The following is a 24,396-nucleotide window of genomic DNA, read 5'->3' on the forward strand; positions in this document are numbered from 1 at the left end:
TAAATTCCTTGTGTTCCACTCTAGACAATGGCCAGGTTTAGTATGTGGTCTACTTTGCTGGCACCTACTTTCCGCTGCTAATTAGCACTCTGTGCAGGAGAATATTCACTGTATCACAGAAAGAGGGAAATGTCATGTTGTTATAGAGCCACCTCCACCCACATACCCTCAAATAACACGTGAGAGGCATCCTCACCCTAACACCTGTTGTACATTCTTAGGAGCCTGTAGGATTCTGAGGCTTTTGCTTATTTGCAGATAGGCTCTCTAAGGCAGGTGACTCCTCAAAGCTCTCATAACTTTGCTCAGATCTCTGGAGCTGAAGCTACAGCTTGTAAGAAATCCTGGACTATTTTTCTTCCTTCCTTTTTCTTCTGAGAGTTGGAGATAAGGACAGCCATTTTTCATGACACTTTTTCACCACAGCAAATAGTGTACTCAAGTCAGACTTTTTTCTCGTGTTTTTGTTGTGGTTTTTTTTTCTAGGATCACATTAAGATGTAATGGTTTGCACTTTAAGGAAATAATTTTGTTCACGATATAAAAATTATTGCAACTAATTTATAATACATTTTTGTTTTCATCTATCTTATTAAAATTCTATGTGAAAGAAATGCTTCTAAAAACTTACATGAAAGCAATGGACCACACAAAAAAGAAGTAAATGACAAGTTCATGATGCATAAATGTATATTACATGAAATAATGGATTTTATATGGTATTTTGTAAATTGATTGAACCACATTCTACACTTTCAAAATGCAGTTAAGTAGCATCATAGCATCATATCCAACCATATCCAGCATCTAAAGCTCTGAATGCCCCCTGCTGTTCCTATTACATAAAATTGGAACAAACAGTAAAGAGACAAACAGTTAAATGACAATTATATTGTGGGGGTGGTGGAATGTAGACTGGCAACTCTACACACAGAAAATGGTTACAGCATAACAATTATGTAAGAAGAATTCTATCATTGTTTAATATGGGAGTTTTAAATGACACATATGGGGTATGTTTTAAATTACAAAATATGGTGACACTGCAAAAATGTATGTATTTAACTTCATTGATGAAGACTTAAAATTATGCAAATTATAAACTCAATAAAATAGTATAAGATCAAGACTTGTTAATCGATAACACCAAATAAGATAAAAAGGTGTGCTGTTAACAGTCAAACTACTTACATGTTTATTTATGTAAGGACATCTGGATAGCTAAAACATTTGTTATGGCAGCTTCAATCATAAAATTGCATAATTGATAACAAATCCTAATCTGTGAAAAAATGAATAATAAATAACAGCCACATATAGGTCAATATGTAGTGTTTGGGTTTTTTGCAGGAAAAAAATGTGAATAACATCAGGAATAAATACAAATATTTAGTATTAAATATGAATAAAATCTATGCCAATTATATATATACAGAATATGCGTAGTGAAAAATTTACAGGGAAAAAATGTGAACACTTCTGAAATTTTTATGGATTCGGTGTTCTGTAGAATTTGCCTGTGCATCAGATTGCCACAAAACCGACTCACATTTCTTTAATACTATTCAACAATTCTTCTGGAATACAAAGAAAAAGAGTTCAGGATACATTCATATGATGTAAATACCCAACTTTTAACTATTTACTGACTTATCCAAATCCTCCAAATGAAACAGAGACATTACATGCTTCTTTCAGTGTCACCTCAGGGGCTTCCAGAAGTTCAATTCGGTTCCAAAATAGCCTGAAAACACAATATCTTTCAAGTTCTGCATTTGATTTTACCCCTCATTTAAATTTGAGACTATGTGGATGAATTTCAGAGTTTCCCTTGCAACTCTTACGATACTTTCTTTAGAAGAAAAAAAAGTGCAGAAGCAATCTTTTTGATTTAAGCCAATTGCAGCAATAAATTGAAAGAAGTTTTTTTCAAACTAGCCAACCAAATTACATTACTTTTTAATAACATTTACATAAGTAAAGGTGAATTTCAATGGGAAGTCAGTAGAAACGATTATGATTCACACTGAGTAATTTTCAGGCAAACTTCCTTTATTTTTTCAGAATGATTTACTTGGTGGAACTTCTAAGGGAACTGTCTTCCTGATTTAATACATAAAGTAAGACCATCCTGAGATCATTCCTCTCTCTGTCTTGCATATAGTCTTTTGTTACTTTTTTATCTATTTAATTATTTGGTCATTAAAGCCTTATTTCTGTATTTTTTTTCGTCTAGCTGACTACTCTTGAGTATATTCAGCATAGAGATAGATATTTCCAAAATCTCCCATTGTTCCCTCCTTCTTTAATTTAAATTCTCATTTCATAACTGGGAAAATAGCAAAAAGCTTTTCGTAACAAATGTCTTGTTCAATTACTTTACATTGGGATTATGTGACAAAGAAATGGCTCAGTGATTTAGGAAGTCTCCTTTTTCAAGTTCAGCATCAAAATGCTTTGATACAAAAAGGAGTTGGGCATTCTTTGGAAAGGTCTGTTAAATCACTCCTTGAGTTATCATTGCTTGTACAGTACTTGCATGGACTTTAGGAGCTTTAAAACTTGCTTGGCAAAAAAAAAGGTCTTCACAACTATGCAATAAATGTCCTAAATTCACCCACAGTTTAATAGTCACTTCACAAGGGCCTATATAATATTCATGATAGCCATTCATTCTCTTGATACTTCCTGTACTTCTTCACTATCAGACTGCCAAGCTGCAATAACTGTCTCTGTAATGTATTTGCTAATCTGCCCTCTAATGAATAGACCTCAAGATACGTTGAACATTTTGCAGTGGCACATATCCTTAGCAGCTAAATGATGTAGCACAGCCTGCAATACTGATGAGATGCAGGGCTGTGAAGGCACAATTCAGTTTGCAGCCACACAAGCCTGAATTCTGGCTGTATGTGGAAGACAATAAATTCAGAGAAAGGCTACAAAAAGTCAGGATCATGCCCATGAAAAGACACATGTAACAAATAATGAAGAAAATTTTAAAAAGGTTAAAAGCCAAATTATAGAATGCTTTCCTTATTTCTGAAAGAGATCAATTGGACCATAAGAGTAACTACTTGGTAAAAATATTATTAATTATGAATATTAGAGACTTTTTAAAAATACTGTGTTTGCATAATATTGGTCTACTCTTTTTATCTAACATTTTGTGTGTCTTTACTTGGTTCTTATTTCTTGATCTTTCTTTTTCTAGAACCATTCAGTCATAGAGTCTGTCTTGTAGTTGCTAACATATAATGAAGTATCTGAAATTTCCATGAGGATTCTAGTCTTCTTCTTCAGCACTAGATGTATTATTTAGCCCTTAGATATCAGATTTGAAACTCTAATTACAAAATCGTGATTTGCATGCAGATATTTTATAGCAGATTACCTGCTTGTTGCAATGACTGTTAACATATAAACTTTCTGTGCTACAGAAACAATTGTTTATGCTTGGAACTGAAAATACAGGCAACAACACTAAATTATTAGGAATTTCTTGAAGAATTTTGCCAGATCTTTAAAATATTGCTTCAAAACAGTATGTTGCTTTAAAGATAAGAAGACAAACTGCCTCAAAATCAATAGTCCTCTCCTCTCCCCTTTCGCTTTCCCTTTCCCTTTCCCTTTTGCTTTCCCTTTCCCTTTCCTTTTCCCTTTCCCTCCCCATTCTAAGCTGATTTATTTTGTATAAGTAGTTCTAAATTGTCAAAATAGATAAATTTAGAGGTCAGTTAAACAAGTCTTAATTTACTCTTTGAAAGTTAAAAATTATTTTGTCTTCTCTACCTGAGTTGATTAAATTACATTTTGAAGAAGGAAGTGTTGTATTATCAAGTTCAAATTAGGTAATACCTCTCAGCTCTGATAACACAATATATACAATGCCTGTTCTGAGTGCATATATGTAGGTAATTTCATTATCATGTTTGCCCAGGTTAGATTCTTCTGCTTTATTTCAGGGATACCTAGCTCTTTATAATTTTGTATCAGTTTGATTGGTCATGAACTGAAATGTGGCTTTTATTTGGCAAATAAAAAGCATAGAAAATTGTTCAACAATATACATATGAAAACAATAACATTTTGTTATTTTGCTTTTATGCACCAGGCTGTTTTAAAATAGACTTTTCTCTAAATATGCTCTTGTGTGAAAATTCAGCTGTATATTCTTTATTCAGAGGGAGCAAATTTCAGTTTGCTGCTCAGCAGCAGCAACTTGGACTGTTTGATCTCTATGTGTCTGTATCTGTCTGTCACATTTTGGGAAAAGGGCCATAGCAAATTTAATTTTTATGTTTCTTTGAAAATTTAATTTTCAAAGAATACTTTTAAGCTACAATATTAGATCATTGGTACAAGATTCTAAATATTTCAATTAGTACTTCCATAAGTTCTTGAAAAAAACCTCAAACATAAGCAGATACTGGACAGGTAGTTACAATTGTAAACATGTATTTTGTTATTTACCTCACAGAATGTCAGTATAGTTATACATAAAACTTCTTTGTGTAACTATTTCCATTGCATACATACATACAGTAACTGTAGGCAAAAATTACCATAATTGTCCATTTTGTGTGCAGTTATCTGAGTTTCATACTTAATTGTACACAAAATCAGGCTGCAATTGCCTGTTCATCTATATGTCCATGAAATATTGAAAATCTAAAAATAAATTTTAATAAACTTTGCTTGTGGTTTGTGGGCATACTAGTGTACATAGGAAAATTGCTTTGCCCAGTCCTATATAAAGGATACCTTAAAAGTCACTAGAGCAAAAAAAGATTGTCTCAGGTAGTTTGATCGAACATTGCAGCAATGTAGTATTGTGACAGTATGTATTTTTTAATCTGAATTTCTGGTCTGTGTAATAAAGAAGGCCCACATGGTGGTCTGAATAATGCACAATGATTTAAATACTTATGGGTCATCAAGCCATGTCTGCCATTGGAAGCTTCTCTTTTTCCACCTGGATCTTCTCCAGCCTCTGTCTTGCAGTTTAGCAGGAAACACATTCCAGTCTTTCAGATCTTGTGTGGTGCAGACACCCGATGAGTTTAACTGCAACATTGATTTACCTGAATGTATTGATCTGTCTCTTCTGTTTCCCAAGTTCATCTGAGCCATCTTAGATTGCAAGAAGAGATGAAAATGACAGCATTGTTGTTAAAACCACAGAACCAAGAACTGAGTTCTTGGTTACAGAATTAGATGCATCATTACCAAAAAAAGAGAAGTTCTTCCCTTTTCCCTTACCTTTCTAGTTTTTACTGTGCGGCCTGGATACTCTTATCCTAGCTAGCTTTTGAGTAGGAGTCCAAAGACTCATTTCTCTGAATCTCTGACTTTCCGTCTTTCAAAAGACAATTGTTTTTTTCTGTTTTCAGTTTTCTGTCCCCTGAACTTTCTTCAGCTGGTTCCTTGAGAAATAGAACTATGGATTCAGATTTGTCACTTCTTCTTTCTTTAGAATTATATCTCTTCCCTTTTTTAGTATCTTTCCTGAATTTACATTAATTTTTAATTTTTCTATAACGCATTAGCTTATTGGTTTTGTACTTTTACAGCATTCATAAACTGTCACAACTTTTTGTAAATCATATATCAGAAGAGGCATTCGATGTACATACTTCTAAAATTTATAGTCTAGTGTATTTTAAGGCTTTGTAAAGTCTACATATGATATATTAATAATATAGATGGCATATAGAATTCAGAGAACTTGATAAATTATTTCCTTCCTCTTTGTCTGAAGTTATTTGTCTCTTTGGGATTGCAAGTATACAGACAGAACTGGAAGAGAACAATTAAAAAAGATAATGTTTATTTTCAATATTTATTATTAAGTTTATTGAATAATGTTTTGGGAAACACTGAGGGGGGCATTGCTTTATAAAGCCAAAACCTGTTCAGTCCACAGCATGCACATACTCATATGCCTTAAAACACATACATACCTCTCCCTGGAGCCCTGAGAAGACAAACTGCTTAAGTGATTTGTTAAGTCTTTCGATAGGTGCTATTTTGTCTTTTTCTGAGTTTTAATTGTTGTCTGGATAGTAACTTTTTATAGTGATACATGAAACTAACCTTGTGCCTGATACATTTTCATTGCACAGTTTTTCTCCATAATTTCAATTCTCTAGTAACAAACTGCTATGGTACAAAACCAGCAAAAACAGGAAGAAAGACTTCAGTGTCAGAGTATTTCTAAGAGAAGGACTTAATCATAATTTCAAGAACAGTTGAATCAAAGAAGGTTACAGATTTTGGCATAGCATGAGCTACAAGGTTTTGAGGGGCATGTTGAAATGGTTTGGGAGCAGTGTAGACATGTAGGGAGCTCATCTGCTTGAGAGCCACAAGCTGAAGTATTAATGTGTTATTATTAAAATTTCAGTGGAGTAATTTTGAAGCATTTAACATACATTACCATACATTATATTACAAACCTGGTCTCTGTACTGATCTCATGGAGATAATTTATAGAAGCTGAGCATTTCTGTTGTGTGATTAAACATGAATTTCTGAAGCTTTTGTTTTGTTTTAACAGAACAATGAAAATGAAACAGCACTGCATTGTGCAGCTCAGTATGGTCATTCAGAAGTTGTTGCTGTTTTGCTAGAAGAGCTGACAGACCCCACAATAAGAAACAACAAACTGGAAACACCTCTGGATCTGGCAGCGCTTTATGGACGTCTGCGCGTTGTAAAAATGATCATCAAAGCGTATCCAAACCTGATGAACTGTAATACAAGAAAACACACTCCTTTGCATCTTGCTGCACGTAATGGCCACAAAGCTGTCGTACAGGTGCTTCTGGAGGCTGGAATGGATGTCAGCTGCCAAGTTAGTGTGTAATTCCTTCCTTCCTTCCTTCCTGCCTTCCTGCCTTCCTGCCTTCCTGCCTTCCCTTCCCTCCTTCCTCCCTTCCCTCCTTCCTTCCCCCCTTTCCCTTCCTTTATCATTAGACTACTATTTAAATGAAGTAACTTTTTACATTTCTTTCTTTAAAGTAAACTTGCATTTACTTTGTTAGAAATGCTGCAAGGTGATACATAATACAGCTTTATTTATTACAACTCAAAAAGGGAGGTGTTAAAAGGGATAACTCAAGAAAGATACATCTCTTCAAAGCTGGGTGCATGTTTTAATGTCTTGAGACATGTAGATACACAAATCATATCAACTGTTCATGTAGGTGTATATAAATATATTTTCTACAGCAGTGGCTGTAAAGATACTAAGCTGATTTTCTAAAGCTATGGCCTTTCGTGGTCACAGCAATCTGAAACAGTTTGACTGAGAGCTCATTTTCCTGTAATTATTCCATTCTAAACTCAAGTTACTAAGTAATAACAATTTTGATTTTCTGCATTTCTAAGCACTTGTTGTATAAATCTAAGATAAAATTCTATAGCAATACACGCTTGCAGTTACAGACTCCAACCCGTCAGCTGTTTGTTGCGTCTAGTTTTATGCACAGTAACTGATAATGACGTAAAAGGGGTAACTTTAAATAAAATAGACATAGATGGGAAGAGACACAAGGTACAGCAGCAGTACATTTTATATTCAATTCTTTGTACTGGAAGGTGTCCAAGCCTTTTAACTGCAGAGGACTGGATTCTGTTATGTGTTCTGAAATGTTACCTCGATCTTATGATTTCTGTTGATTTGATTGATGCCACTGTATTTGTCGTAGTGTGGATTTTATCTTCAGATTTAAAATAACTTTCTTGCTGTCTCTCTTGCTATATAAAATATGCTTGAATTAAGGTTTTTTCAGGTTTATATCTATTTTCAGAAAAAAAACCCAACCAAACATAATTATATCTACTTTAGAGTCGCATTCAGCCATTCTCTACCACTTAGCAGTTGGTTAGAGCCTGGTGATAAAAACACCAAAATTGTGGGTTTGATCCCTGTATGGGCCATTAACTTGCAATTTGGACATCATGATCCCTCTGGGTCACTTCCAACTCAGAAGATTCTGTGAATCTGTGAACAAATCTTGCGAACTTTGCCTAACTTTGATTAATTTTTATATCCATTTTAAGCTTTAGGTGCATTTAATCAAACTCCTTTATACACAAAATTCCCTTTTACATAGAAAGATTGGACCTGGATTCCATGCAGTTTTATTTCTGGATTCTGGAACCATCAAGATCATGTTTTTCAACTTTTGAGAAAAAGAATGTGAAGTGGGGAAGAAAGGATAGGTTAAAAAAAAGAAAAAGCAAGAAAGCAAATCAGAAAATATAATGTATTTTAAGATTAAAAGAGGATATTCTCAAGTGCCTTCCAAAGGAAAATGTGGTAAAATTGTTTTACTACTTTTATTATCTCTTGCATGTTTTGAGTTAATGTTGGTACTTGCTTCAAACTATTTTAAAGTGAAACACTTTTCTGTGATTTGTCTGTTTGTGAGTTTGCCTCCCATCAGGCTTTCAATTTAATTTGATTTTGGTTTTCTTTACTAGAAAGAAAGATGCTTGCAAAGGTTAATGTAAGCAGCTCATTTTTTATCTGTCCTTTACTATTGCTACATCTTCAGTAATTTAGAAAAGTTTAATGCTACAGCAACACAGAACTTTCAAATGCGTATTTCTGAATGTACAATTTCTTTTCTATCTCTAGAAAATGAATGAGAAAAAATTCAGAAGGAAACTGATGCCTGAATTGATATTTAAGAAATAGAATAATTGAAGAAAAATAGTCTCTGTCATGGCAACTTACAAACTGATGGTTACATGAGGGCAAAATATTACACAATGCTTTTATGAAATGTGTTCTTCCTCTTATGTAATTTAGATAATTTTAGCACTACTGTGAATTCTCCTAAGCCATTTTTATCTAGAGTTATACTAAAAAGTTTTTCACTGGTCTTTAAAAAATACAGTGGCTGCATTTTTTTTTTTGGCAAACTTCTTTTAAGAAATGAGATTTTCTTTTAATGATGGTGATCTCTTTGGCATCTACACTAAAATTATAGGGCTTATAATTTTTTTTACTTATTTTTATTCTGATTGCTTTTAAGTAATTTATATTCTTAGATTTTTTTTTTTTAGTTATTGAGAGGCAGGGGTTTTTGGGTTTGTTTTTTTTTTCCACTAGTTTATCTTCTTCCTTCTGTTTTTGTCCTACTTGCCATAAGGAAATATCATTTATTTATTTTCTTACCGGTGTACATATTCTCTATCAATATGTTCCTTTTCATTCAGCATTTTAGCATATTGGTAATTTGGCTCTGTACCTACTGTTAAGTTATTACTTCAATAGCCTCTGAAAAATTCTGTTGATGATTACTGGCAGCTTATTAAACTAAGGAGAACATAAAATATCAGCCTGTTACTTAAAACTAAACTCAATTATTTTGTTGTTAATTAAATTGGTCTGCATCACTGATTGGGAAAGAACAATATACAAAGTAAAATCTTACATGGTAAATTCAATTGTACACATGTTAAATAAATTCAGTTTATCGCCAGTAAAAACCTCTCAGAACGTTTAGAGATGATTATAGAAGTAGCGTGTCACATATCACTCTGTAATTGTAAAGATGTATTTGTTTAAATGGGAAGTTTACTTTAGCCATCTTATCTTTCTCTTCTGTACTCCCTGAGCACTTTTAATCACAACAAATATTTGGGCTAATAAAAGACAGCATTTAATTTTTGGTTTAATTAATCATACATTTTATTAATTTCCCAGGTCTATCCAATATCCTTCAATCTGAAATTTAGGAGTGGGCAACACACATCTGTTTAATCTCTTTATGCTTTGAAGTTTTCATTTAAATTGAAACATATGAAAAATACACAGGTTTTGGTTGAGTGATAGATTTTGGGCCCTCAGTAAATTAAGATTCTGCACAGTTCAGTATGTTTCATGTAAACAGTAGTTTAATAATTGTAAGTACCTTAAAATCTTGGGCCCTTCTGCTTATCCACCTTTCATCTATCCCTATTTGTTTTCCCTGTCTGTTCCAATAATGACTGCAATTTCCACTGCTTATCACTGTAGTTCTCCTACAAAAAGCTGTGCCCCTTCATTTTTGCTCTCACTGTATATGAAGGATATTCCATGAATCAATTTGCAAAGCTACCATTCTGTCCTTCAGATTCTGTCTGAAATCCCTGTCAGAACTGCAGTAAACTGCCTATGAATAGGGACAAGTGACCTAATTACAAGCTCTTGCATATTTGCATAATTAAAAGAAAATCTGTAATTTTTAAAACCCTTGATGCTTCTCTGTGAGCCTGCAAATTTTATGCCAAGTTGACTTGAGTATTTTGGTGTGCCTATTGACAATGTCCTCCTGTCCTAGCTTGGTTTATGTGTCCAGCTGTGACATTTTACCTGTATTTAGCAGTAAGCAGGGGCAGGGACCGTTTTATTATACGCTTAGCACAATTTGTGCTCTAGTTCTCTGTATTTCATATACAGAAAACTTATTCCAGAGAATCAATATATTATTCATTGGTGAAAACTCAAGCAGACTTTAGCTCACTTTGTTCATGAAAAATTGCCAGCAGTTTTCGTATTAATATGACTGGGAAAGACTTTCCAAATACAATGGTAGTGTTCACTTTGCCAGGAAAATACGATCCAAGGCAATGAAAGTTTCAGGAAGTAAAGCAGTGATCATTGTCTATAAATCTTAAGCTCACTTGCTGTAGTATAAACAAGAAGAATATATTAGTGCACAAGCACACCATTATAAGGGAAAAAGATCTACTTAAAAGATCTAGCTCATCTTAATATATAGAAATTATTTGCAACTATAGTTTTTAATCCTTCTTTTAATTGCAATTTGTGCAAATGCTCTATTGCACAAGAAAAAAAACCTACCTTCAAGTAGTAAGACGTACATTTACAAAGAGAGATACATCTACTCAGCCAGTCTAAATTTCTCTTGGCCCTGTTCATCCCGAGGTTCAGCATTTCCTCTAAGTTAAAGCAGAATTTGGTAACTGAACTGTCTGGTAACAAGGACATTTCTGCCTTCTGGGTAGTTTTTGGGTCAAGGGATCTGATTCACTTGTTAGTTATTCACTTTTACTATGAAAACCTGCCTAGGGCTTTTAAGATTTGTGTCAGCATTCGTCTCCATGACATCTTATGCAGGATTATGGATCTGCATCTTACAACTGTGCTTTCAACCTCCATATTCTCAGGTTGATTTTAGCTCAGTTTCATGGTAATATTTCCCCTCTTGTTCAGAAAATCACCTTTATAGTGTACCAATCCTGGCACTGTTGATATGGTGTGCCTTTTAAATTCCTCTTTTGAGCAAACTGTTCATAGTATATGTCTCATTTCCAGGATATGACATTCATTAGTATTGTCTGATAGCTCAGAGTTATAAAGCATAGACTGCCCTAAAATGCAGGACAGTGTGGAATGTCTGTAAAGCATCTTAGGATCGTGTTCTGATATGACAGGAAATATCATGGTAGAATAGACTAAGAAGCAAGAAAGTATATAAGGAAAAAAATGACATTTAACTTAACTCTCCCGACTCTACAAATTACATACGTAAAAGTGGCTTAAGTTCCTCTATGCCCTTTTTGCATAGCAGAACTGTCTTCTGGCTCTCAAGTTGACCCCAGATAGATTCGTTTGCCTTACACATCTGCAGGAAGTTTCTCTTCTCATGTTAGTTTTCATTCATTTTCTTACAAGATGTGTGCTTTCATCAAGGAAAATATGACTTACCTTTCTTCCAGTGGGGAGTTTTGATCAACAGAAAGGACTGCTGCAAGTGTCAGTGATTGTATTCCACCCTTTAACTGAGTCATCTGAGGATAGATCCTATTCCTTGTCCTCAAAGCTGTTGATTCAGTATGCTGGAACATTGATCTTTCTCAGTCTCAGATCGTAGTACAGCAATGGATTTTAGAAAGTTGTTGTCAGTAAAGTTATCCATTTTTTCCATTAAACAAGGTTCCTTACTAGTACAGAATTACCTCTGCAATTTTAGTCAAGGTGCAACTGGTTTCCATCTCTGCAGTTCAATCTCTTAGAAATAAAATTTAGTGCTCTGGCTTCCTCTAACAGTTGAACCTCTGTGGATTTCATTGTTGGTGTATACGTCACTAATTCCTATCCCTGACAGAATCAGAGCATGGTTGATTTTGGACAGGAACTCTGGATGTCATGTGGTCCAACTCGCCCTTTTCAAGCAGAATCCCATGGAATAAGTTGCCCAGGACTGTGTCCAAACAATTTCTGAATATCTTCAAGGACTGAGACCCTACAACTTCCCTGGACAACCTGTACCAGGGCTCAGTTGCTCTGCAAAGCAGAAAAAAAAAAGTTTTCTTATGTTCAAACAGAACCTACTGTGTTTCAGTTTTTCCTCATTATCTCTTTTGTCACTGGCTTACACTTCTTTATACCCTCCCTTCAGATATTTGTACACATTGATGAGATCCTCTGTAAGCCTTCATTTGTCTAGGCTAAACTGTCCCAGCTCTCTCTGCCTTTCCTCATAGAAGAGATGCTCGTGTCTCTTAACAATTTTAGTGTCTCTCTCTAGTAGCTCTGTCTCCATCTTGTGCAGGGGAGCCCAGAACTGAACAGAGCATTTCAGGTGTGGACCGACCAGTAGTGAGCAGAAGGGGAGGTCACCTCCCTTGACCTGTCAACACTCCTCCTCGACGACAGAGAACTCTATCTTAATAGTACCAGGTCCACCCAGTAGTCTTGAGTTTTATTCATGGCAGTAAGTGATCAATCCAAAGGAAATGCCATATGACACAAAGAGGATAATAGGCTTTTTTCAAGATTGCTGATGTCAAGCCTCTTTCAGTAATCAGAACTATAATGATCGGTGACATTTCTGAGAAATGTCTGAGCTGCACAGTAATCTCTGTGTGTATCTTTGTGGTTGCACTGTCATTGCAGAGTTATCCCACGTTGAAGTCAATTGAACTAACTGGAAATATCCTGAAGATATTATTTGAGTAAAGGATTCTGAAACCATCTCTAAGTAAATCTGAATATTTAGTCTTCTTCTTCCAAATAAACCTGTGAATGTTCAACTGGATTGCTTCTGAAAATGGAAATATTAGAAATTGCTTTGAGATATGTGTTTCATATGTATACTCTCTTACTGACTTCCTCTGCTCTCTGTTATACTGTTAGTGGAAGTGGTGGGCAGGATGTAGATGTCACTGGGCATGCTCTACTTTATACCTCCATGTACTAAGCGTTGGTAGGACATATGTACACTTACAGTGTGCTCACATCCTATCTCGGGATCTCTGATTACTTCTAAATATCCTGTCATTGCATTGCTGTAACTCTGATGCATTCTGACACAACTAATTAATAATGAAATACTCTTTTATTTCAGAATTGGGTTTTGTGTGTGTGTATCTTTAAGTTCTTTCTACCATAGCACGTATGACTTGGATAAAGTATAGAAAAAACAAATTCAAGCAGTAAAGCCATTAACATTTGCCAGAAATAAATTTCAAAATCTAATTTACTATCAAAAAAACAGGAGGTAAGTCAGATATTCAGTGAGATCTAGTAATGCTCTAGCTAATGCTAATGCTATTGGATGGAAAGTTATTCTGTTCACATTTTTCATTAACAGCAGTATAAAATACTAAGAAAAGTAGCTTGTTAAGAGAGGTAGTGTGTTTCTCAGTACTGTAAATTTTATTTGAGCAGAAGTCTGCTCACAAAGAATTTTGTGTCAAAAAAATCTGCAAAATCAAGTTCACAGACATATAAGGTAGAATTTAAATGACATAAGCATAGGCATCTAAAGCTGTTGGGGGTGCCTTAGGATATCTGAGTCATCTGTATGGGGCAGATGTGAGGTAGATCAAATGTGAACATCAACTGGACCAGCAGCTGGATCATCAGCTGGAGACCAGGATATCCTAGGGCATCTCTCACCACATAACTGAATTGACCTTCTAGGGTGTGATTCCGTTTCACATTAAAACATCTAATTGTAGATGTCCACATTTAAACTGTCTGACTCTGCTTGAAGAGCTGTGTTCCACTGATGATGTTGACTAGATTTTCTCTGCCTATAATAGGAGTCTAGAAATTTTACACAAGTGCAGGCTTGTTAACAGGGAGCTGTTTTACATTCCTAATATATTTTCTTATATGGTTATTAATTTTATAGTAGAACTGACAGCGTTTTTGCTTTTGTCTTGAATAATAAAAAATGGTAGTATTTATTCTTGCCCATTCAGTTTTTTATGTTTAAGTAGAGGGGAAAAAAGAAATACTTATTTTCCAAGTGTATTCTTTACAGAAAGATTAATTGGTATTTTAAATGTCACAATATTTCTTTTCTAGACAGAAAAAGGGAGTGCCCTACATGAAGCAGCCCTATTTGGAAAGGTGGAGGTAGTACGCATTTTGCTTGAAACAGGTAAATCTGATTTACAGGAAACACTGAACAAATATACTTAATTTTCCTAATCTGGTGTATGCCTCCTTAAATTTTGGTTATACAAATAACTTTTATCTTTATCAGCCTTTGCAAATCTAATCACATGTACTTCTCATTAAAACAGTGTTCTTTTAGAATAAGAAATTGCTATACACAGAGAACAAAGGTGATGTTCAGACTCAGGAATTCCATATATGACTCAGTGTATGCCACCATATTCTGAGAATAAATGGATTATGAGAACAAAATGGCTACATAAAATTTTGTTATTCACTCTGAAAGGCAGCCAAGAATATTCTTTCATGTAGAGACCAGAAGATTCATGTTCGCATTTATTTCCTTCAGTTAGCTATTCCTAGAAAATACACCATTCTGCTTGCTTCTTCATTTCCTGGATAAACTGAGTGCCTGTGAAAAAGGGGGAAGGCACTGTGTCTCTGAGAATTGCATTTGTCCTGAAAGAAAAGAAGAACAGGGATATAAAGTCCACACAAACTCCTCTACTACACAATAAGTTTCAGAGTTGTTATAGGTAAATTACTCATCTAGACAACTGTCTTCTCAGATAAGTGGGAAGACCAATGAGAATGAAAATACTTAGAAATAATTTGTTGTAGATCTGTGAACTTCCATTACACCGAGGGATCTCATTGATCTTTATTATCAGTTCTCATTGTGTTACTTCTATATTGCAAAAAAAGGTATATGCTAATCACAGCTCTTCATCTGAATCTCAACTAGTGTATCCCTGATCTCAGCTCTGTTTTCAGAAAAAAAAAGGTCCTTCCAAGTTGCTTTTCTGTTTGGATGAAAAAAGAGGCTGAAAGGGATCTTCACCTGCCCGCAAAAAGGCAGGGCCTTTTTATTTCATAAAGAGGAAGGACTGGAGAACATCACACAAACATAGGAAGCTCTTTAGACCACAGAAAAAGCCCACCTATTTTAGATTAATACATGTTACAGACTCTACCAGTATGCAATTGTCAAGACAGTGAAGTAGAATCTTCACCGCGAACTCCTTCAACCCCAAATGCTCTGCACTTCTGCAGCACTCCCCACCTTCTGCCTTTTGTACCTAACAATCCCCTTTTCTCTAGTTCCGCTTCAAAAAGACTCAGAAGATGTATTAAGTAGCTACTACAAAGGAAAGATGTGAGTTAGTGTGTCTGGCCTCTGAAAGTCAACTGCTGCTGCTAAATAGCCCAGCAATATTTTGGGGGTTTTTTCAGTGAGAAAATTTTGTGTTTCTCACAAAACAAAATTAGGAAACTATCCATTGGGTTAGGAAATAACTGTAATTGCAGCCTTTTCTGGAGAATGCTTTCAGAATGTCCTTATAAATCCTGCTTCCTCTGATTTTCTCTGTTCAGTGTCCTGAGAAGAATTTCACTTTGTTTTAGGACATTTCATACCTTTACTTTTTATGAAAGTGCATCTAAACTGAAAAACAATTTGAGCATTCTACGATAAGGCAAACATTTCCAAGACAAAGGTAGAGAGTCACACAGTACCACATGCAACAGGTTCTGATTATGGGCAAGTCTCAAACTTAATTCACAGTTTAAGCCAAAACATTACTTTGTTAGCAGTATGGACAGTCTGTGAGGAAATGCTGTGGCTGTTCATAGTGCCTGTATACTACACATGGGTATTTCAGTCTATTCAGGGCATGAATTTTGAAAATGTTGCCATGAAGTAGAATTTTGTTAACATAAAGATAAAAACCTTTTCAGTCTTGCTCCCAAAACTCATACTGGTACTATGGACTAGAAAGTCCCCAGTTAATTAAAGCAGTTTGGAGAGAAATGTAGTAATACTATTCTGAGAAATTCTTGATTTTATAAAATATCCTTTTCAGGATGGCTGTTCCTTAGGAACAATCTGTTAAAATAATCCCAAATTTGGTTACTTTATATCCCCATGATATATAGAAACATAAAAACCATCCGTCAGCATGTGATTTTTAGGCTACTCAAGCTTTAAACAGAAATGTATCATGTACTTCAGCTGTAATGCAGTTGTAAAACCACTTGCTTTCAATTTGTGGGGTAGTTGAGTCTGATATACCACATTTATAATCCAAAGCATTTAGGGTTAAATATTCTACCACAGATCCCTTTCTTTTTCAGGGATTGATACCAACATAAAGGACAGTTTGGGTAGAACAGTTTTGGATATACTTAAAGAGCATCCATCTCAGCAGTCTCTCCAAATTGCAGCTCTACTTCAAGGTAAGCCATATTTTATTATACATTTGTTAGAGACAATAGAGAAATATTAATGTACATGGTAATTTCTACTCTTTAAATGTTTCATTTTACAAAGGAGCAGTCTTTTGTTTCAAAAAGACAGAAGTCTTGTTTGCTAGTTGAAAGAAAATAAGTTGTCCAATATCTGAATTTCAGAGTAAAACCTTTCTTTTTTGTGGGCCATTGACATTAGCATGGTGTGTCACTTACAGTTAGTCTTTGTACATTCTTCATTACACCATAACATACTGTAATATTTCAATAGCAGTTCCATTAAATTGTAATGATAACCTAAAATTGAAATGCGTCATTTGTTCATAAATAGCAACTAAATGACTGAAAGACGACGACAATTTTTCAAATAATTTCATTATAATTGTCTCATTTTCCATAAATTAAAAAAAATAATAAACCAGGCAGTATTTCTTGTTATTACAGGAGAAATAATAAAATTTTTAATTCATACATTTTTTTCTCATTCCCTATCTTACTTTCATGGTGTAAGGTTGATGGAAGTCCATTGTTTACTTCAATCTTTTACTCTAGAAGTGGTAAAACATGAACTAGCACATAATTCAGTGTTAAACTTAATTTCTTCTCTCCTTTGGAATTTGTTCCCTGCATTTTCAGATTAGCTTTTCATTAAGTGCATTTGATAGAGGAGGTCCCTGCAGGTATCAGTGCTGCATCTTCGTCAGTATTGATTATTCCCACCTTTAAATAAGCCATTTTAATCAGTTCAATGTTGGTTCTACATATGAACTAGCTCATGCTTCAGACTGATGCATAACTGTATTTTATAAGGACAATTCCTAGAGAAAATGAGGTCACGTGGCCACACTGTGCTGTTTCTTTTCTGAATAACTTCCAAACTTGTTGATGAGCTTCCATAAAGTTTTCCAGTAAGATGATGGACTAAAGACACAAAGCTCCTATAATGAAACTTTTGCAGGCTCTAGGAGAGGTATTCCTGTAAGGAGCAGATTCATGTTATGCATGAATCTAGTAATTGTTATTTATGTTTAATATATGCTAAATTCATGTTATGAACCAGTTAACAGCTTGCCTTGAGGTCTCCCTCTCTCCCTTCTTCCTATTTTCCTTTGCCTTTTCTCTCACTTCCCTGCTTCCTCCTCCCCTACTTCCACCTACACAGTTCCCTTACATATTCCCCAATTACATGAGGCTTCAAAGTGACTTGATTCAGTTAATGAACTGGTAGAATACAGAATATATATTTATTATACATATAAAATAATAAGAAATAATATTAAAAATTTGTAAATATACTTGTTGTTTTAATTAGCTTGTCTCCAGTGTAATTCAGGTCCCAGAGTTACCTCTGTCCCAGGTAACTGACAGAAATGTGCATCGAAAAGTAGTGAGGAAGATATGTGTGGGGGACAAGGGGCTTTCCCCTGTCAGCAGAAGGGAGTTCCTAATTTGACTCAGACTCAAACTTCAACCTTTATGTCCTCACAGAGCTGCAGCATGAATATAGTACCATGTAGAGGAAAAGAGGGTTAATGTCATACTGGAACTTCTTCAGTGGCAGGAAAAGGGTCAGTCAGAGCTCCCACTTTCTTAGAGATCCAAATCAATCGTCCTTCAGGTATTAATCTAAGATTCATCATAAAGTCCCATCATCAACTAAACTAATTTTAATTTGAGTATCTCTCTTTTGTTCCATTTTCTCCTTAGTGTGATAACCTTGCAGTCTCAACCCCACTGGTGAACATTTTTTTCAAATTACTCTTGCTTTATGAATAAATAAAGCACCCAAACCCCTCTCATGGGTTTCTCATGTTGGTAGATCAGTACCTGCCCTCAGTCTTTCCCACACACACAGAGAAAAAGAAATATATTAATTTCAAGGCTTTTTGTTGCTTTGACATGAAATCTTTTTCAAATGTGTGCCTTGGAGTATAAAAATGACTGCTTAGTACTTTCAGCTCTTATTAGTGTGATGAAACTGCCTCGTAATGAGCAGCTGTTTATTTTTGCTCTCTGCCTATAATAAGAAGTGATGTGCAAGGATGAGAAATGGTTACAAAGATGCCATTCTGACTCTTAAGACAACCTGAGGAGCTCCTTCAGAACTCACTTGTGGAACTTTCTTAGATTCTTTTTCATAAGCAAGATGTTCACTGAACCTTTATCCATCAAAGTTTGAACTATAAGCTGAAGCTGAAAAAATCAGGAGTGGCAGGATTCAGTACTAGCACTACTGATGATATGGTTGACCTACCCTCCTCTAAAAAGACAGTTGAGTATACTCTTCACTAAAGTGTGGGTATTTATCCTATTGTAGCTGAAAAATCAGTGAAGCACTGGGATTTTTGGAATCCTGAATGTACTATAATTGAGTTTGACTTCAGTGCATAACAAATTCCATGCAAAGAAAGGGCAATTACTAAAAGAGGTTTAGTGACTTCCAAATACATTCCCGTTAAGGCTGCTGTCTTCAGATGGTTGTCTAGAGCAGCTCACATGTCTCCTTCATGTAGACTTATAGGAAATAGAAATTAAATTAATGGTGTCAGACAATTACTGGCTAGATTTTGTAATTTTCTTGCTAATTTTGTGCATTATGCAGACATAGTGGCACTAAATTTGTTCTTTCACCTTGTTGCCAGGATAGACTAAGATTTTATCACCAAGCATTCTCATTAATTTTTACTGGTTCACCCTTGCACTGTTATGAGTGTCACTTTACAGTTTACAGTATTAACATAGCATAATATTTGTCCCTGCCACAAAACATTAGCTTTTAAAATATAAAACAAAGGCTGAAAGATGCATATGAACAGGCTGGCAGAAATGGACAAGGAAATAATTTGACTGGTACTACTGGTGGGCCTGATAGGTTCCACACTCCTATATGCAGAGGGATAACAGAGTTCTGAGAAATGTTTAGAAAGAAAATGAGTTGCCTTTGGGGATATTTATGAGAAACTTCTTTGAAGGAGATAAAAGTAATTTATGTGTTTAGAAGCAGTTCATGGAGGCAGTAACACTAAATCCATTCAGCTGATACTAAACCCAACAGGGCTGATATCCACCTGTGGATAAAGGCCCTCCCAGAATTTAATATTTGTGGATAGAAATTGTTCTCCCTCTTTTAAAGAATATTTAGAAAATGACTTTTTACAGATTTTAGGTTTAAAGAAACAAAGCCTTTTGCCCGTGAGGTTTTAGATGTGATCCTAGTATTTTTGTGGTCCTTATTTTACATCTTTTCTCACTATCCTGAGAAAAGACAAGTGGAAGTTTCTGCAAAAATATTTTTTTCTGTTTGAAAAGTCTGCCATCTTTTTTGAGAGGTTGGCACATTATCTGATAGAAGGAAAATAAATTAAAGATCACTTTAAAGAGCAACATGGAAAAGGCGGAGTAAGCTAATAGTTATAATTGGAATTCATAGAAACGACAGTTCAGGTTTGAATTCTATGTCTTTTGCATATGTCACATCATTTTCTGTGTCTTCATCAGGTGTGAGTAGCATTGAACTCAAAAATGCTTATTAGGGTTTGGATTCTTAATGTGGTAAGGAAGAAATAGCTGTATAGGCACTATGTACTCAAAGAGGGGAGAATTAGGATATTGTGCCAAGCAAGGCCAGGCTATTGGATGCATTTCATGAGTGCAGTCAAACAACAATAGTCAGTGCTGAAGCAGTTAACAGTATTGGCACTTAGGGCTTTTATAATTAGGCATTGGAGATACAAGGGATGTTGCCAAGGCTGGTAGGCCTAAAATTAAACCAAGCAGCTGTGTTTTAGTTTTAGCACATGTGAACGTGACGCAGGTGCGAGCTATACCGTCTTTCAACTCTTTCTCCACAGCCCACTATGCTCTCTATTAGAATCTTGCTCTTTTACTATTTCTGGAAGCAGAATTCTTGTTATTGTGAAACAAAGGAGATACTAGATAAACAGATGAAAAATGGCACAAGCCCCAGGAAGGCACAGTAAACACTGCTGCATAGACAGTATGGAGGGAGATGCAGTGGAAAACTGTTTCCTCTCTTCTGCTGAAGCTGCTTAGGAACCTAACATTGTTTGTACCTGTTACCAAATTATTCATAAATGGAAAATGCAGAAGCAGCTGCAGAACCAGAACTCCTTTCTATTCCTCTCTGCTTAAATAGCTTTGGTGTCACTAGCTCTGGCTTTTTTTTTTTTTTCTTTCCTGTATTCTCACTCTCTCTTCTGCTCTTTCTGTGGACAAGTAGATCTTCCATTCCCTTGAGTGCAGGAGGCCAGCCTCCCGGAAGACTGGAATAGGTTTTCAGTCAAGTATTTAATTACAGCTGTGTGGGACGAAAATAATTGAGATCTCAATCCCCCTTCATTGTTTATGGGGTTTTTTTGTTGTTGTTTATGGGGTGTTTTGTTTTGTTTTTCTGGGAACTTCTCAGCTTCTTCTGTAGGCTCTTGTGCAAAAGCTGTAGAGTATTAACTGTGTTCATGAATTAATTTAACTGCTGTTGTTACGACTGAAAGTTTAGCTGCACCCTTACCTATCTCACAGTCATAGGAGTACTTCAGTGCTTGTTTCTGTTATCTTCCCTGAACACATGCACGAAAACATCTACTGATTTCAGCTTTTTCTGGGATTTAGTTAAACTTTAATCATTTAGAAATTGTCCTCTGAAATTTAGGAGACTGAAGTGAACCAGCCTCCATCTCAGCTCATCTGTTATCTTGGCACACCTGACAATAGTAGTTACCAGTCAGTTTTCTGCTAATGCTGGTCCTGTAAAGAGAAGAGGAATTGGGTCATGAAGCCTCATGGGCTCCTTCCCATGGGAGCAAGTGAGCTGTTTTGGGAAGAGCTTTTTCAGAGCTTCCAGGCTGGGGCAGGAGTAAGTGGAGTTGTAGGATCCTCAGACAGGTTCTGGAAGAGTCTTAGGGAGGGCAGAGGGTTTTCTGAAGATTGCTGCCCTTCAGGAAGATGTGGAGTGAAGGAGGTATAAGCTCCCCCCTCCAGGGACATTGGCTGTAGAGAGGAGTGGTTTCTATGTGTTCTATTTCTCTGATCTAGGTACTTGGAGAGCCTTTTGTTTTAAAAAGTGAGTATTCTGATCAAATTTGGCTTTTTTGGTTTTTCTAGAGTGTTAAAGAGCCTTTTGGTCTCCTTGGGGAAAAATTGTTCTAGGAAGCACTCTGTATGAATCTACCCCATGGCATGGCTGAGGTAGGGTCTAAAAACAAAAGAAAAGAGCTTATACTTCATTTAAAGGAAAAAAAGTTTTGAAAAAGTTGTTTGGGTTTTTAATTTTCCATTAAAATAAAAAGTCTTCTGAGGTGAATATAACCATTACTCAAAAAGCCAAGGTTTGTAAATAAAGCAAAAGTCTTAACCCTATCACCTCACTGAGAAATTAGGATCAAAGAGGAGCTGAAGTTAAAGAAAGTTGTGCTTTTACACTCCTTGGAAGTTCAGGAGCAGCTCTATCTGAGCTGGGCCATGCTCTCTTCATGGTGGAGAGGCAGCTGTGTTTCTCTGCTTATGTGTTCAGTCTTTACTGTCTGTTTGGCTTTGGCCTAGTTGGTGTTACAGAAACTGCGAAAGCTCGAGTTCCAGCTGTTTGAACTTTCCAGAGCTTGTTCCCTCCTCGGTTTATGTTCCCCACTCTTGTTATATCCACTGCTGTGTGGCCATTTTTATGGTATTACCTTTTGTGCACATGACCCTATTTCAGTTGAGTGGGGCTTTGATAAAATCTGGTAACTATAGGAAAGAATCCTACTAAAAAAGTTTTTTTAGCTCTTAGTATTAATCCTCACTGAGCTGTAGAGTCCATTTTGGGTAAAGTAAAGTAGTATTTACTTTTACAGAGATAAAATAGTCCATTCTTCCCATTATGAATGTAACAGGTTGTGTCCTAAACAGCCTTTACTCTCCCCTATTGTAGGAATGATGGTTTTTCTTCTAACATTGTGTGAAACCACAGATGGGGAAACTCTTCTGGTATTGGAGTGGTATAATTCACTAAGCTTAGCTTTTTCTGAATTACATTTTTGCTTTGAGAAAAATAATACAGAGGAGTCTCTCAAGCACCCAGCAGTCAGTAAGTTTGGGCAGGGTTTGAAGATGAATTCCTAGCCAGCTGCAGGTGAATAGAATTCAGGTGCTGCTGAAAGCATCCAGTGCTTTTGTGTGTTTTTTTCTTTGGCTCTTGATAGAGATCACCTGTTTTGTGTTTCTTTCTTTGGCAATATTATGTATATTTATGGGTAGATGTATATTTACATCTACCTAGACTATAAGCCTCTTGCAGCTGAGGCCCTGTCTTTGTCTTGTATGCATCTGGTAGAATTTTCAATAGTATGAAACCAAGTGAGAAGTCACACAGAAGCCCGAAGTTTCAAGGGTTGTACTGACAGCATTGGCACACTGCCAGCCTGTTGTAAACCTCTTGTACCATACCTTGTGTGAGCCACTTGTAAAGGTTTTCTGGAAGGAACTCTGCATTTTTTAAAGTATTTAAGACTTATGTTGAACTTGGGATTTCTTCCTCAGAACTAGCCTCCAGCAGGTAAGTGCATTGGTCTGGAAGTGGGGCCTGACAAAGAATAAAAATAGAGAAATATTTTAAAACCCATCTTGTATGGTTATGTGACAGCAAGGTTAGACTTCTTCACAATATTCCCTTTATTTGCTTTCTAATCATAGCTGTATTGATCTAGTAATTGTAGCATTCACCTGATAGAATTACATTTCCTTTTGGACAGTTGCATAATTACCAAGCAAACATTTTTTGGATATTAATTCCTTTTTTCTTTTAATTTTCTTTGGGTCTGGCTTCCTTTTTTTATCTCTCCTCCGTCTTGCATGTTAGCTTGATAAATACCATAGCTGACAGAGCTGGAAAACATTCCAGTGCATTTTGTCATGGTACTAGTTTTCTCATAGTCTCTTACAGCTCATCTTTGCTTTCAGACCCACACACATACACACAAACACAAAATAAAGTACCCATTTTCATATAAAGAAATTTATGACAGATTATGCCAGGGACCATTGCCAGCCATCAAATTTAATATATGGCACTTTCAAATCATACAATTAAAAAAAAATACCCCAACAATCTGCAAAGCATTTTCAAACTGCATGCTGTTCTACGCCATTTCCAATTTCAATTTCTCCGATGTCTATTTTATCACAGATTGTATTTGGGTTTTGGGATTTGTTATTTAATGATGAGTAACAGCAAACTAAACAAGTGCATTGTAGACTGTAGAAATTAAATGAGGGAGATTTCACTTCCTAGAAACTCCTTAGTGCTTCAGTGTGACATTTATGGAAGTTATTCTACTTTGCTGCTGTGTGTGGTGCAACATGTGCTGTTGTGGTTACCGTCGGTATCAGAATGAAATTATTTAAGCAACTTCAGAAACTCAAGAAAATGCAGATGCAGAATAAATGCCAGAATTGAGAACCAGTCATTCTGCTGGAAAAAAAAAGGTGCCACTATTGCATAAATCAATCTCTTATTTATTATTGCACTGCAATTCATTAAGGTTTTGGTCTTCCATTGAGGTAGCTTGTGTAGAAAAGCACATGAAAGTAATGTAGGTATTTATATGAAAAGAACAGTAATGAAATTGAAGTTTAGCACATGCATTATTTCATGGTTTTCTGTCTTTGTAAACGTTGTGAACATGGGGCAAGGGAAGTTTTAAGGAGAAAACCCAGAAATTTTA

At 35.6% G+C, this 24,396-nt stretch overlaps 1 protein-coding gene across 8 annotated transcripts in view; it reads left to right on the forward strand.

The window, feature by feature from the left end:
• Nucleotides 1-24,396, forward strand: part of ANKS1B (ankyrin repeat and sterile alpha motif domain containing 1B) — a 416,591-nt gene that overhangs the window by 49,831 nt on the left and 342,364 nt on the right. For all 8 annotated transcript variants that reach the window (XM_032107198.1, XM_032107196.1, XM_032107200.1 and 5 more), the window contains exons 4-6: nt 6,560-6,856; nt 14,339-14,414; nt 16,565-16,666. In XM_032107198.1, coding sequence (XP_031963089.1) covers nt 6,560-6,856; nt 14,339-14,414; nt 16,565-16,666 — 475 coding nt within the window. The remainder of the gene's footprint in view (nt 1-6,559; nt 6,857-14,338; nt 14,415-16,564; nt 16,667-24,396) is intronic.

Source organism: Corvus moneduloides, chromosome 4 (assembly GCF_009650955.1).
Source record: "Corvus moneduloides isolate bCorMon1 chromosome 4, bCorMon1.pri, whole genome shotgun sequence".
Lineage (NCBI taxonomy): Eukaryota > Metazoa > Chordata > Aves > Passeriformes > Corvidae > Corvus > Corvus moneduloides.